The sequence below is a fragment of the Penicillium paradoxum genome (genome assembly GCF_028828445.1).
Source record: "Penicillium paradoxum strain IBT 22861 chromosome Unknown utg000005l_segment0_segment0, whole genome shotgun sequence".
Classification (NCBI taxonomy): domain Eukaryota; kingdom Fungi; phylum Ascomycota; class Eurotiomycetes; order Eurotiales; family Aspergillaceae; genus Penicillium; species Penicillium paradoxum.
Genome location: NW_026643183.1, coordinates 1640253 through 1654024, shown reverse-complemented (window position 1 = coordinate 1654024; position 13772 = coordinate 1640253). Strand labels below are relative to the sequence as shown.

General features: G+C 50.0%; 7 protein-coding genes across 7 annotated transcripts; 3 read left to right on the top strand and 4 right to left on the bottom strand.

The window, feature by feature from the left end:
• Nucleotides 1-506: 506 nt before the first annotated feature.
• N7457_005651 (proteasome regulatory particle lid subunit RPN5) lies at nt 507-2200 on the top strand (the record flags this gene model as incomplete). The annotated part of the gene is made up of 5 exons (XM_057176695.1): nt 507-590; nt 646-702; nt 767-1003; nt 1057-1545; nt 1598-2200. The coding sequence occupies 5 exons, from the start codon at nt 507-509 to the stop codon at nt 2198-2200; spliced, it is 1470 nt and encodes a 489-aa protein (XP_057030997.1).
• A 271-nt stretch (nt 2201-2471) lies between these two features.
• Nucleotides 2472-3332, bottom strand: N7457_005650 (alpha/beta hydrolase; the record flags this gene model as incomplete). Its single annotated transcript, XM_057176694.1, has 1 exon — nt 2472-3332. One exon carries the CDS (start codon nt 3330-3332, stop codon nt 2472-2474), a length of 861 nt encoding a protein of 286 aa, XP_057030996.1.
• Nucleotides 3333-4513: 1181 nt separating this feature from the next.
• Nucleotides 4514-4968, top strand: N7457_005649 (uncharacterized protein; the record flags this gene model as incomplete). Its single annotated transcript, XM_057176693.1, has 2 exons — nt 4514-4566; nt 4671-4968. 2 exons carry the CDS (start codon nt 4514-4516, stop codon nt 4966-4968), a joined length of 351 nt encoding a protein of 116 aa, XP_057030995.1.
• Nucleotides 4969-6417: 1449 nt separating this feature from the next.
• N7457_005648 (40S ribosomal protein eS27) lies at nt 6418-7016 on the bottom strand (the record flags this gene model as incomplete). The annotated part of the gene is made up of 3 exons (XM_057176692.1): nt 6418-6600; nt 6819-6881; nt 7014-7016. 3 exons carry the CDS (start codon nt 7014-7016, stop codon nt 6418-6420), a joined length of 249 nt encoding a protein of 82 aa, XP_057030994.1.
• A 586-nt stretch (nt 7017-7602) lies between these two features.
• On the bottom strand, nt 7603-9355 carry N7457_005647 (aminoalcoholphosphotransferase; the record flags this gene model as incomplete). Its single annotated transcript, XM_057176691.1, has 7 exons — nt 7603-7716; nt 7782-8449; nt 8506-8601; nt 8674-8732; nt 8788-8945; nt 9019-9028; nt 9216-9355. 7 exons carry the CDS (start codon nt 9353-9355, stop codon nt 7603-7605), a joined length of 1245 nt encoding a protein of 414 aa, XP_057030993.1.
• A 917-nt stretch (nt 9356-10272) lies between these two features.
• Nucleotides 10273-11481, bottom strand: N7457_005646 (NIPSNAP family protein; the record flags this gene model as incomplete). The annotated part of the gene is made up of 2 exons (XM_057176690.1): nt 10273-10757; nt 10824-11481. The coding sequence occupies 2 exons, from the start codon at nt 11479-11481 to the stop codon at nt 10273-10275; spliced, it is 1143 nt and encodes a 380-aa protein (XP_057030992.1).
• A 1026-nt stretch (nt 11482-12507) lies between these two features.
• On the top strand, nt 12508-13302 carry N7457_005645 (pyridoxamine 5'-phosphate oxidase family protein; the record flags this gene model as incomplete). The annotated part of the gene is made up of 2 exons (XM_057176689.1): nt 12508-12624; nt 12694-13302. 2 exons carry the CDS (start codon nt 12508-12510, stop codon nt 13300-13302), a joined length of 726 nt encoding a protein of 241 aa, XP_057030991.1.
• Nucleotides 13303-13772: the final 470 nt, after the last annotated feature.

Sequence of the window (13772 nt, the reverse complement as noted above, 5' to 3'; positions counted from 1 at the left end):
GGTTAATTGGCCTATATCGGACTCAACCCAGGTGTTGATATTAGTGAAACTGGGGTGCCTTCTGGCCGAATAGTCGGGTGTATATCCAGGCTTCGAGCTACTAGGTACATACATATATGGATTGGTCGTTAGAGCGTCTGTGGACTCTGTGGACGGAACATGAAAAAACAGACCATATATATAAAATGCTCCTTGGAACTTGCAAATGTATAGATGTTCGAAAGAACCAGATTTATCATCCGACAAAAGAGTGATCAGCGCATCAAGTGGGCATGCTGAAGTCCGGAGTTCAGAAGGACAAGGTGATGTTTCGGTCACGTGAACCGGAGCTTCCAGCTCAAGGGCGCAACACCGGAGCTACAGCATCATCTCCATCTCATCCTACACCATTCCACGAACCTCACGTTGTCAAGTCCAACGGAAGTGTGCAAAGAAAATCACTAACAAACCACCCGTTCATTTTCCCCTAATTTGACCCGTCGGCTTCCCCAGCCCTATTCGTCATCATGTCCGGCGGCCTATTGAAGCCCGAGAAGGACTTCACAAAGGATGCCGACAAGCTCATCCCGGAGGCTGAAAGCCTCGCCAAGGTACATACCGACGCTGATTTGATATCAAATCCGATATTAACTTACCTGCTTCTAGACCGATGTCCAAGGTGCGGTCGATAAGCTGTTGGGTCTGGAGAAGCAATCGAGACAGGTATGACGCTGACTGCCATCCCCATTATTGGTTCACCCGAATTAATCAGACTCTTCCTATTCAGGCCTCTGATCTTGCCACTACATCGCGCCTTCTAATTGCCATTGTCACCATCATCAAGAACGCCGGTGACTGGAACCTTCTTAACGATCAAGTGCTTCTCCTCTCCAAGAAACATGCCCAACTCAAGCAGGCCACAACGAAAATGGTGCAAACAGTTATGACATTCCTGGATGAGACTCCCAACTTGGAAGTCAAGATGTCTGTGATCGAAACTCTGCGCACAGTGACCGAGGGAAAGGTAGGCCGAACACCATTTGATCTTGATCGGAGTGATGCTAATGACCCACAAAGATTTTTGTTGAAGTAGAGCGAGCCCGCGTCACACGCATCCTTTCGAATATCAAGAAGACCCAAGGCGATATCAATTCAGCAGCAGATATCCTCTGTGAGCTGCAGGTGGAGACGTTTGGGTCAATGACGAGACGGGAAAAGACAGAATTTATCTTGGAGCAGGTCTCTTTGTGCATTGAGCGCAAAGACTGGACCCAGGCTCAGATTCTAAGCCGCAAGATCAACAAGCGATACTTCAATCGCAAGCCGAAGAAGTCGCCCGAGCAGATCGAGAAGCTCAAGAAGGAGGCAGAGGAGCGGGAGAAGACTCGTGGGCCAGACGAGGCACCTATGGAGGTGGATGACGATGTTACAGATCTCAAGCTCCGTTACTTCGAACAGCAGATCGCATTGGCCAACCATGACAACAAATATCTTGAGGTTTGCAAGAACTACCGAGAAGTCTTGGACACGGAAGCAGTTGAGAACAACCCAGAGCAACTGCGTGCAGTATGTGCCCTTTCCAATCCTACCATTCAGGCCACCACTAACCTAACTCCAGTCACTTGCCCGCATTGTGTACTACGTCGTTCTGGCTCCCTACGATAATGAACAATCTGATCTCCTACACCGCATCAAGCAAGATTCACGGTTGTCCCAGGTTCCTGAGGAATCGCGCTTGCTGAAGCTGTTTACCATCCCCGAATTGATGCGCTGGCCTATGGTCTCCGAGCAATTCGGCCCCCACTTGTGCAGCACAGACGTGTTCGACGCTGAGGCGAAGCAGGCCGTTGACAACAAAGCAAACCAGAGGTGGCAAGATCTGCGCAAGCGAGTCATCGAGCACAATGTTCGTGTGGTAGCCAAGTACTATACTCGCATCCAGATGGGTCGCCTGACCCAACTTTTGGATCTGACCGAGGAAGAGACAGAGAAGTACATTAGCGATCTGGTCACTTCAAAGACCATCTACGCTAAGATTGACCGGCCCGCGCGGTTGGTCAACTTCGCCAAGCCCAGAGATGCTGATGATGTCTTGAATGAATGGAGCAGCGACATGAAGAATCTGCTGGGTCTGCTCGAGCGGATCGATCATCTGATCACGAAGGAGGAGATGATGGCCCGTATCCAGCCCACCCGCAGTGACATGGGCAAGGCGCATTAAGTTGGTTTGTGAACGGGACTTGGGCGCGGGGATTTCTGCCATGCGTGTAAAATAATTCGCCGGTAGACCCACGAAGAGTGAAATCGCAGCTATGACCTTTATATCACACCCATATACAGCACATACTCAGTCTATTGGCCGTTGCAGCCATCATCGTAACCCGAAAAAAAAGTAGATGCGCTACATATAGTCATGGTTCAGAAGAATCTAATCTAATCCAGTACATATAAGATCCCCAGATCCAGCTCTGTCTGTATAAAGTCCTATCCCTCTAAAACGGCATATCCATATCATTCACATCCTCTTCCATCTCCTCCCCTTTACCATTTGATCCATCACTTTTCTCCATGTTTTCCCTAATGAACCGCACAGCAGCATCAAGATAAGGCCGCTGACTCGGCAAAAAGTGACCACCAGGGTGCCAAACAACCAACCCATCTTGCTCAGGCTCACCAGCACAAGCCTCGATCAAAGCTCGACTCTGCGCCTCTTCAACAACAGCATCCAAGGACCCAAGCACATGCAACACAGGTGTCTGGATAGCCGGCTCCTCGTAGAAACCCCGGTACCGAGCCCCCGGTGCCCTGAACCCAGAGTAGCAAACTGCAAACTTCAGCTGGGGGTGCAGGAATTCGTCGCCGAACGGCGCAGGAATCGCTATTCCCGCCGCCCCATCAACGCTCATTTTAGAAAAGTGCTCGAAGGACCGTTTCCGCGCGGGCTCCAGCAGCGCTGTGACCATTGCGGCCAATGCGGCGCCTTGGGAGAACCCAATTACGCCATCGAAGGGGCCTTCTTCTTTCAGTGTGCGCGCTACAGCCGCAAATCCCTCTTCAATGCCCGTGTACAGCGGCTGTTCCACGGTAGCAGGCCGCCGCCACCAGCCGAAGGATTCAATTTCATCGATCGGGGTGCCTTCTAAGGAGGCCTCCTGGCCGGGGATATCGACAGGCCGGAGGCGGATAGGAGCTGTTAGGTAGATGGCTGAGACATCATAGAGAGGGAAGGCCTTTTGGATGTGTTTTATCAAGGCGCGACTTTTGGCATGGAAAAAGGTGCCGGACTGGGTGTATCCGTGGAGCATCAACAATTTGAGGGGTTGTCGCACCGAGGTTGTGGGATTGGGCGCCATTGTTCTTAATGGGCGGATTCAGAGCTGTGTAGAGAATCAGAGCGTTTTCAATGGATTGGAGGAGCGGACTGTCTTGTAGAAGAAAAAGGAGACTGGAAGCTGACTCTTTTCTTCCCCTCTCCGATGTAGGCGCGATAAGATAAGAGGCAGAGAGTCTGATAGAGGGAGTTTGTCGGCGGAAATCTTGGGCCTCCTTGGCGCCCGTCTCCCGTCCAACCAGACGTGCGCTGTCCAGACGACAGGCTTGAGCCGCGGATTGGGATCACGCCAAGACTGTTTTTGTCTCGTAGAAACACTCAAATTGAAATCTGATAACTAGTAGTGTCTTCCTGATGGAGATGAAATAGAACGTGATGATATGTTGATATTATGGGCTGTTAAACTAGAAATGAGAGTCTAGTAAGAGAAGCATGAAGTGAATAGTATTGTAGAAGAAGTTGTAATTGTCTGATGTTTTAAGGTCGGGAATGAGGTGACTTAAATACATAACGAGGTTACCGAGTTTACTATGTGGAATCCCATAGAAACTCCTATAGAGGGATTGTGTTACAGAGCTCAAATGATGCATGTAAGGTGTTACAACCTAAAGGGTTAGGATATCTTGTACCACCCATTATGTGGGTGTGGGCTGGCAACCTGCCATGACGACGTCGTCATAGTGGCTCTTTTGCTAGATGCTCTACCATTACTTCCTAGTTTTGCGACCGGTGTCAGGCCCACTTCCTTAACATAAATCCTATACTTGAAGGTATTTATATTATTTATAACCTAACTTAAGGCCCTAATAACCTAGCTAGGTCGAAGGTCATAACCTAGACCTAACCCCAGTGCGAAGGTATGGCCCTAAAACCCCAACCTACCTAGGTAAGTTAGGTTGGGTTTTTTCTGGGTTCTGCGGAAGTCGAATTACAATCATCAGGCAAGAATTATATGGGAAATACCATCTTATTTTAAGTTCCATCGAAATTCTTTCTGTATGGAAGAGCCAGTTACCGGCGAGAGTCCCCAGGGCCCAATTTCCAGTGGAAAAGGCCAGAGAATCCGAAGTGGATCGGATTGGCCAGATTTTCCGTTGTCAGAGTCCCTAGAACTCGGGCCCTGAACAGCTCTGTCTCAACAAACATCTTGAATTCAGCTCCCAGTCATTACTTTTCACTCTTTCATCCTACCTATTAATCGCCATGTCTGCTACTCATTTCCAAGATCTCAAAGCCAAGATGCAGGCCCTCATTGAGTATGCCCCCCCCCACCTCGCGATTCCACTACTAAATATCTTTTTGAACCCCCCTCAATCCACCCCGGAAACTTAGAGTAGGGTTCTAACAAAATCAAAAACAGTGCCTTTGAGGCTCACCCCCAGTGCCAGCCTCCTAACGCCCACCCTACTGTCTTCTTCCTTTACGACTTCGTCCGTACCTCCAACAACCAGCTGAAGGTCATCGATGCAGACAAATACGCTGCTAACGACATCGCTACCAAGAATGCTGTGGGAGAGATCGAAGGCCGTAATAAATTTGCCGCTATGCTCATCAATGACACCTCCGGCAAGCTCGCGATGATGACTGGTGCTAACCCCACCATCCCCGCTGACCTCGGCGCGGAGATCAAGGCCAAGGCTCGGGCTTTGACTGAGTAAGGGGCTCCATTGATATATCTCTTTGAAAGGAATGGGAAAGTAATGATCAGCTTGGGCTGGTGTGACTCGGCTGGATATTGTGTTCGCCTTTTTATCCCCCACTCGGTTACTGGCATCTCTTGTCCAATGACTGGTTCTGCGGTTTGTGTACACACGCGAACATATTTTATGACATACCTGTATCTAAATGCGATGGACTTGGGATTCGAGTTCGTTTTTGACCTTTGAGATTCTGGTTTTGCAGGTTGTTCTAGTCTGAAGGGAGAAGGGCGAAAATTAGGCTGGGATATATACTCCGAGGTTGTAAAGTGTCAGGATACACCACGGTATTTGTACTCAAAGCTTATGCCAGCAAAAGGACAAACGCCTCGTTTTTACCATTTCCACCTGCCCTAGACCTCCCACACCAAAGTAGACAAGCGCATATGCGCAAGGTGGGGAATATTCGGGGCTGCCCCCGCAGTCTCAGGGCAGGGACCAATGGCAGGGAGAAAGTGGGATGAATCTCGCGTCTCTTCTAACCCTATTATTACACCTGACAGTCGACGTCGAGCTTGATATGATATATTGACTTGCAACATACCTAGCTACCAATAGTGTCTAACAACAGACGATCTACAGTTACAACATATACATGTATATCTACAAGCAGACACGTACAAGGCGCAACTCATAGGATTGAGCATGAAACCAATATACAGTAGTCGCAGATACATTTATAGACATTGAACACAAGAAGCCAGAAAATCAAAACAGAAAGCAGAGCACAAAGTCAAGCAAGGTGCCGTTTTTGTGCCAGATATCCGGAACTCCCTAGGAGAATGCTGGTTGCTTTTTTTTTGTATGCTTTTTGGGGGGGTCGTTGACAGTGGGGGGCATTCCATCTTCTATCTGTCATCACGCGCAAGGAAAACAAGAATTCAACGCTGAGATATTAATCATCACCGTGAAATGCAAAAGAAAGAACACGCAGTGGAGGAAGTAGGATGAGAAATGGGTCCAGAAGGCCACATTCAAATTTGTCTTTTTTTCAAGAGGGGACATGCGGACTGATACAATATGGTTATAAGAACCATATCAGATCATCTGCAAATCGCATCCCCCTTCAAACCCCAACACCAGTCGAAGAAAACAGTTTAAGAGAAAATTGTCCGTCCATGTGTGGCTCGGTAGGGGAAGGGTGGTATTGAAAAAAAGGGTTGTTTGGTATGTGACATTTTGAAGCCCGGTAGGAAGAGAGAAAAGAGAGAGGTCCAGTATATGGAACTGGGCCAGGATAGCAACTCTCTCCCCTAAACACCGAAAACCGAAGCCGAGATGATCCAAAAAAAAGGTAAGAAGAGGTCAACCCCAGGTTTTGGTATTTTCATCCTAATTTCTCCATGCTAATTCTCTCTTTGACGTTTCAACCGGAACATAACAAGAAAAAGTTTTTCATTCGTTTCTCGTTTACTTGCGGCGGAAAGAGCAGCCCTCAGTCAGACGGGCCTTGCCACCGGTGGGCTGGCAAAGGACGGTGGAGCAACCGGCGCAGATGACGACGGTCTGGGCGTGCGAGAAGACGGTGGTGATGGTGAAGCAGCCGGGGCACTTGACGTCCATGAAGAAGGAGCGGGGCTGGGGCACAAGGGTCTGTAGGCGGGGAAAATCGAGAATCAGCCATCATAGTTCCAATATTGAATTGTTCCTCCATGTTCTTCCTGACGTTCGATTTCCTTTCCCGTTTGCTCCATGTCGAAGCATCGGAGATCCGGGTCCGGGTCGAGTTGTCCAGGTTTTGCATTTGCCCCCATCGGGTCGATATTTTCACATGGTTTGGTGCATTCTTTCGGAGTCCGGTTGTTTCATACCTTAAGCTTGTGCTTACGGCCCTCGGCCTGGGGGGTGGGGTTGAGGAGATCGACCGCGAGAACCTATCAAGGACAACATGTTAGCGTCGGTGGTCGTTGAAAATTTGAAATCGATAATCCGAATAGGTCTTCCGTGTCCGTGGGGATCGCATCGAACAGGGACCGAGCGGAAAATCAGGGCGAAAATGGGCTCACCATCTTGACGAGTGAAAGTCGATCAGCGAGATAGTTGATTAATGGCGCTGATGGCGATGGCCTTGTGTGATGCGGATGAGGTGGTCTTCCAAGAGAAGTCTGAAGGGATTTGGACCGGTTTGGGTGGAGGTAGGGCTTTGTGCCGGTTTGTGCCCTCGCTTGTCCTTATTCGGGAAGGCGGCGGACTTTCCACCAATCAAACCCTGATGAGGTAAGTGAATGAGGTAAGCACGAGCTCAATCGCTGGTTCCATGTGGAGACGTGGATTCCGCTGCGGGCAGGCAGTCAGGTGCCTCCTGTTTCTTCTACAACAATCAAGAATCATGCACATGCACATTACAACTCTCATATTCTATCGCTAAATTGCCACTAAGAGCTACCTGCTCCATGTGCGCCGGAACCCAAAATATGTACTACGAACGTCATTAGCCAGGCATCATTTTGTCCAACGCTCTTTTCCAAGTATCCATCTATTGATACTCGCATCTTCCACCGGGCTCAATTGAGCCGTCTCGCCTGTGGTGATCAAGGTTGAACTGCTGATCACCCACAAGCCCATCAAACGCCTCGGATAGCGTCTATAATCTTCTCATATGGTCTTCTTCAACACGCCGTTCTTGCGCTCGGTCTCCTCGACGAACGGGTACTTGATTGTGAGACACCAGATGTCGATGTAGTCACAGATCGTGGTGATAATGTCATACTGGAGGACAATCCATATCAGCAAGAATGATCGCACGCGCAATGGGAGGGAAAACGAAAACATACCACGAAGCTACCGTATACTCCAACACCCAGACCGAGGCACACGAACACAAATGCGACTTGGCCAACACCATATCCAAGCACGGGGGCAGACCACAAATCGAGAAGGGCTCCTGCGCTGTCCAAGACAGCTAGAGCGAGCGGATATAGCAGGACGTTCTGGTAGGGGAAGCTCGTTTGAGTGAGGTGGCCGATGATGATGCGCCCGACGGAGTAAGCATTGACAAGACTGACAAACAGCCCGAAGGGAATGGTATAGTTCTCCAAAATCGCCGGCTGCAGATACAGGTAGGCGGGGGTGAGAGTCCAAATCGCAACCAGGGGCAGGAGACCATAGAGCGGCGCGATTGGGTCCTGGCCTCGCGCGCGACGCACTTGGACGACGTGCATGATGCTCGAGCCAATCGCGAAGCAGAGCATAATCGCGCCATATACCAGGTACCACTGTGTAAACGGCATGTTGTACACTTGGCTCGAGAGGAAGCTTGGCTTTGAAACACCGATGGTCTCCAGCATGGGCTGGTGCCAGAAGCTGCCGCCACCCATGTAGGCGGTGATCGCGTAGACAGTGCAAAGGGTCAAGATGCCCTCAACAGGACCAGAGATCACGCCCAATGTGAGGACCTGGGTGTAGTATTCATCCCATGTTGACACGTAGAACGTCATGGTGGCTGCGCTTGTTAGAGACGATCTAGCTGCGGGGGTGCTTAGGAAGGGCTAGGCTTACAGCCGAATAGAGCGAGGAAGGTCATCCAGGACTGTCCCATGTTCATTGCGGCCGCGAAGATCAATACGCCGAGACCAGTGTTGCATGCGTCGACACCTAGTGTAGAAGCACATAATTAGCCAACCATCCTCTTCTGCTCGTTTTGCGTCCTGATATCCTGAAACTCACTGTGATCAAAGAGCTCGCCCAGCGGACCACTTTGCCTAGTTCTCCGTCTACGGCGCAGCCTGTATCAGCGAAGCGCTCTCCAACAATCTCAACGGAATTCATGTGTAAACATACGCCTGCATGCCATCTACGGCATCAAAAGTCTGGTACAGGAACAAGCCAATGGCGCAACTGGCATAGACCCAAGGCGGGCAGTCCGTGTCCAAGTTCGGGTTGTACCACATAACCGTGAGGAAATTAGTTACCACGAACATAAATCCGGTGAGCGTAATCTACCAAAGCGAGCCATTAGGTTCTGTTCTTTATATCTCAAGTAATGAAGAGTGTCGCATAAGGAAGACTTACGGCATTGGGTCTTTAGGCGCGCAAAGAGCAGAGAAATGAGAAGTTAGTCACATTGTGCTGTGTATAGATCTTTTGGAGGGACACGAGAGACAAGGAAGATATCCGTCTCGGGCCGAAAGGACCTCAGTTTGAAACTGACTGTATAACCATGCACATAAAACCCAAGAACAAAACCCAAGGATGGGGAGTATACTTACGCCATGCTCATGGGAAAGCAGTGAATCACAAATTTGTTGTAGAAGGGCTTGAGGATAAACCGGCTCACGGGCGAATGATCGACTCCAGCATATTTGTAGTTCTTGAGATTTGCCAACTCATGTTGCCGGATGTAAACCATTTTGTGGGTTTGTTTTGCGCGTCTGTTAACGCGCGGGTGTCTATTGTCTGGATATTCCGTCCCGAATACGAGGCATATACTCGATCAAGCTGTCGAGTTGCGGTGCTCCCCTCCAAATGCGCGCGATTGCTCTTCTGTCAGACGTAGACGCACGATCAAAGTCGAGTGTTGACAGTGAAGGACGACGGAAGGAGTATCGCCGAGAAAGGGAAACGAAGAACGGAAAGGAAAAAAGGAAAAGGAAAAGGAAAACCGGGTCCTCGTTGGGGAGGAACAGCCGTAGACGCGGGTCTATGGGGCTCGATGTTAAAGATCGGCGTTGAATAGACAGAAGAGGCCACTTGGTCTGGATCTGTTTTGTTTTCGTTGACTTTTTTTTTTCTGCCGGCGGAGGAGGTTTGAGATTAGATCTATGATGTTTACCTGCATCTACGGAGGAACATGGGGGTAAGGACGGGATTCCAAAAGAGTTCTTCTTAAAGGATGACCACCCAAGTGCAGATCGATACAACGTGTCAATGACAGTATTGTATTCGTGCCCATGCGTTCTATTGCCAATGAAATGCCTCAAAAACGTTGAGATCGTCGAGACTAGAAGTGGGGTTATCCGAGCGCCGTTGCTCGGCACTGGCTCTACGGAGTATGGGCATTATAGAACGGGGATTTCTACCAATATCATGTTAGACTGGATTCGACACATGCTTGATGCCTAGGTACACAATACAAATTGGGGTACACGAGGGGTCTTCGCATATTCCATCTCATGCATCCCAACGAAAAAGAAAATAGTAGGGCGAGGTCCATTTCGCTCCATCCCGCTCCACCTCGCCGCATCCTCAATCACACACCGCAGATTTCTTGGATTTCGATATCCACACGAAAGGCTCACAAATAATGATTCAGCTGTATTTTACAGTCTAGCCGACAGGGCTCCAAGGCATTGGAACGAGAATCCGGCTCTGCATGGTCTGAATAAGTGGAACGGTTTTGTGAACCGTCTCGGCCCAGCCCTCGACGTTCCACGACTGCTCGCGGCGGATCTTGCGCTCCTCTAAGTTGGCAAACTGCCACAGGTGATGCACTGTGTTCAACTCGCCGATCTGCACGAACCATGCGCCCACACCCTCCATCACCTCACGACGAGCTGAGAGGCCACGGCGCCAGTGTGTCTCCCATTCCAAAAGGTTACCTGGGTGCAGTGTATATGACCGAAGCTCAAACAGTCCACCGAGACGGCGCGGCGGGGTTGTGGGCCAAAATGAGAACTCCTGCATCAGCGAAGTCTTCTTGCTCTTGATCAAGCTCTTGAGCTTGCGATCGAATTCGCGGAACTCTGGATGTTCCGAGATGTTATGAAGGGAAGCGTGATAGCCTTCATAGCGTTGGTATTCCCAGATGTGGACTGTTCGGTTGAAACCAACAGTCAGCTAACAGATAACATGGGTAGGTTCATTCGATTGGAACTTACCAAAGGTATCATTGTCGCCCACTTGCGTCCGCCAGCTTCCTACCAAGTTGACACGGTTCTCCTCGGCACCCGCCATGCGCGGGTACCACTGGCCGACCAGTTCTACATATTCATCAACCTTGTCGGGTTTGACGTCGTGCATGACAATGGAATGGACATATTTGCCGCGGGCTAGGACCTGGGAGAAGGAGCGCTCCATGTCTTTGTCAAAATGCTGGCCCTCCTTGGTGCCGTAGATGAGCGAGGATAAAGGGCCACGTTTGGCTCCGGCTTCTTGGTGCTGTTCATCCCCTATATAGCGGTGCATTGAAAGTGAGCCCATTGCCTTATGGTCAAGTGCCGCGGCGGCATCGAAAGCAGGGCGGAAATGACCTTGGCTCGCATTGCTCACTCGCGGAGCAGTGGGAGCGTACTCACGGGAAGGGGTAGATGAAGAAGCAGAAGCATTGACAGACTGACTCTCTTGCTGTTCTCTTCTCAAACGAGCTTGGTCCAAGTTTTCGCGGAACTCCTTCTGTCGCCTAAGGAATTCCTCGGTCGACTCGGCTGTAACATCTCGGATGGAGGGAGCACGGCAGGCCACAGCTGATGAGCTGAAAGGTCGCAATAGTGAGGTCACTGACCGAGTCGAGCGAGCTGCGCGTGGACCCAACATCATGACTCAGGGAAGGAACCAAAGAGCAACAGACAACACGCCTCACAAAGATGGGTGTAAAGTTGACACGAAGCTAGGGAGAGAGGCTGTGGGAGTGGGGAAAACAGAGGGAGGAGAGAGGTGTAGGAATGGGGAGGGGAGAGCAGGGATTAGGACGTTACAAGGGGAGTTGAAGAAGGGGGACACGATGATCCGGGGATGTGTGTACCGATTGGATCGGACAGTATGAGAATGTTTTACCACCGGTAACCACAGAGGTAGGTAAACTGAAGATCTGAAGTACCCAGGTAGTATTAATCCGACGATTGTCTGGGTTGGTCAAGGAGAGATGTTCTTGGGATTGGATGTAGCTCATGTGCGGGGAAGGGACTTTCCCCGACTCGGTCCAGGCGACGGGCGGTGCTGGTCTCCTTTGCCCCGGATCACAGCCAATCTGCCACTACAAGGTGGGTAATGATGACATGGCGGAGATGTATTCGATACAAAGTACTCCATACGCCTACACCATACGAGCATCTGTGCCACTTATGCAGGCTACCGTAGTTTTAGATAGCGTCTTGGGATAAACATGTGAAGGTTGGAATACCTTTCAGTACTCCATAATAAGAACACTACTCTGTAGTCCTACGGCGCGAAATCATAAGTGATGTACCACATGTGCACCCGATCGGACATGTCTACGGCCATTATGATGAAACCTGTCTGGCTTATCTCCACGCTCTTCCACCGCACCTCAAACAACTCCGTACTCCGTACAGAATAGTCCGTACATGGGAACTAGTTGAAAAGCGTTATACTTGAATTGATTCAAAAATGAGTCAAAAACAGTAGATGGCCATGTCAAACGCATCGGGATAACCCCTGTCGGTCACGGTTGGAAGCAGGCGAATATGGAGTGATGACGTCGCTGCCAGACGAAGATCGCCTAGAAGCCATTGGGCAACAGGACACCGCCCCGGATGGCAGATCTCAACCCCATCTCGCTCCGGAGTTTCATTACGATCGTTTTGGTCCTCGAATGTTCTGAAAATGACTGAATCACTCAACCCTCCACTGTCTTACGAGGCATCTGCGACCACTACTCACCCTCATGTCGCTACTTCGTTGCCATCCGAGGTCATCTCATGTCTTAAGAACTCCCGCTTCGTAAGTACATAGTGCCAACCATCGCCTAGATAAATCAATTCATAACTGACCTTTTACTTCTCAATCAAGTTGCATCTAGCAACATGCGATGACAAGACACCTCACATCTCCCTGATGTCTTACACCTATCTTCCTTCGACCCCCTTTGACCCGTACCCCACCATCATCATGACAACGAACCCCGCATCGCGGAAAACCAACCACCTGTTGTCCAACCCGCGAGTCTCGCTGCTGGTCCATGACTGGGTATCGCATCGCCCACCAACCCGAGCTCCGACGCACGGTGACCGCGATGGCTCCCCACCACCCGCTGCTACCCGCTCGTCTCTTGCTAGCCTGCTCCTCAACCTAAACACTAGCGCCCTCTCCAGCATCTCCACTACCATTACCGGTGAGGCGAAGTTTTTGGAGTCCGGCTCGGAAGAGGAGTCGTGGTGCAAGGCCCGCCATTTGGAAAATAATACCTTCGAGGAGGAAGAGATCAACCTCTTCGGTCAGCAGCAACAGGATCCTAGCCAAAGACGGCCTAGCCTCTCCATTGATGGTGATGTGCGGGTTGTGACTGTAAGAGTTACTGAGGGCCGTATTGCTGATTGGAAGGGTGGTGTGCGCGACTGGGTTCTGCTTCCCGCTGAGCAGCAGGATTCCGGGCTGGTCAATGGGGTGCCCTCCTCATAGTTTGGGTGTTGATATGCTCTGGTCTTTATGACACCACCAACATGTCCCTGGGCAGTTCGAAAAGTATGATTTGTTCGTTCAGTTTAAATATTTTTATGACAATGAATGCTTCTCGATTCCCTTGAATCCACTCGATTGTGATTGCCTACATGTAACGTTGTTTTTCCTGCACATGAGATTAGTCCGAGAAAACATGCACAACCAAGTACAATTAACGAGATAGAAGGCAATCCAAATAATTGGACATCTAGATATCAAATCCAAAGTCATAATGTTAAATACTCCCAAGTATGAAAGCAGCCACTGAACAAGATCGAATACCGCCACTTATCAAACCTTATCGGAGCGAGCTCCCAGCTTCTCCGCAACAACCGACCTCAACCTCCGTGGAAAACATAACGCCCTCTCGGACCACCAAACAATGCGCTAAAAGATACAATTCCACATCCTCAACCCCCCAAATACCCCAT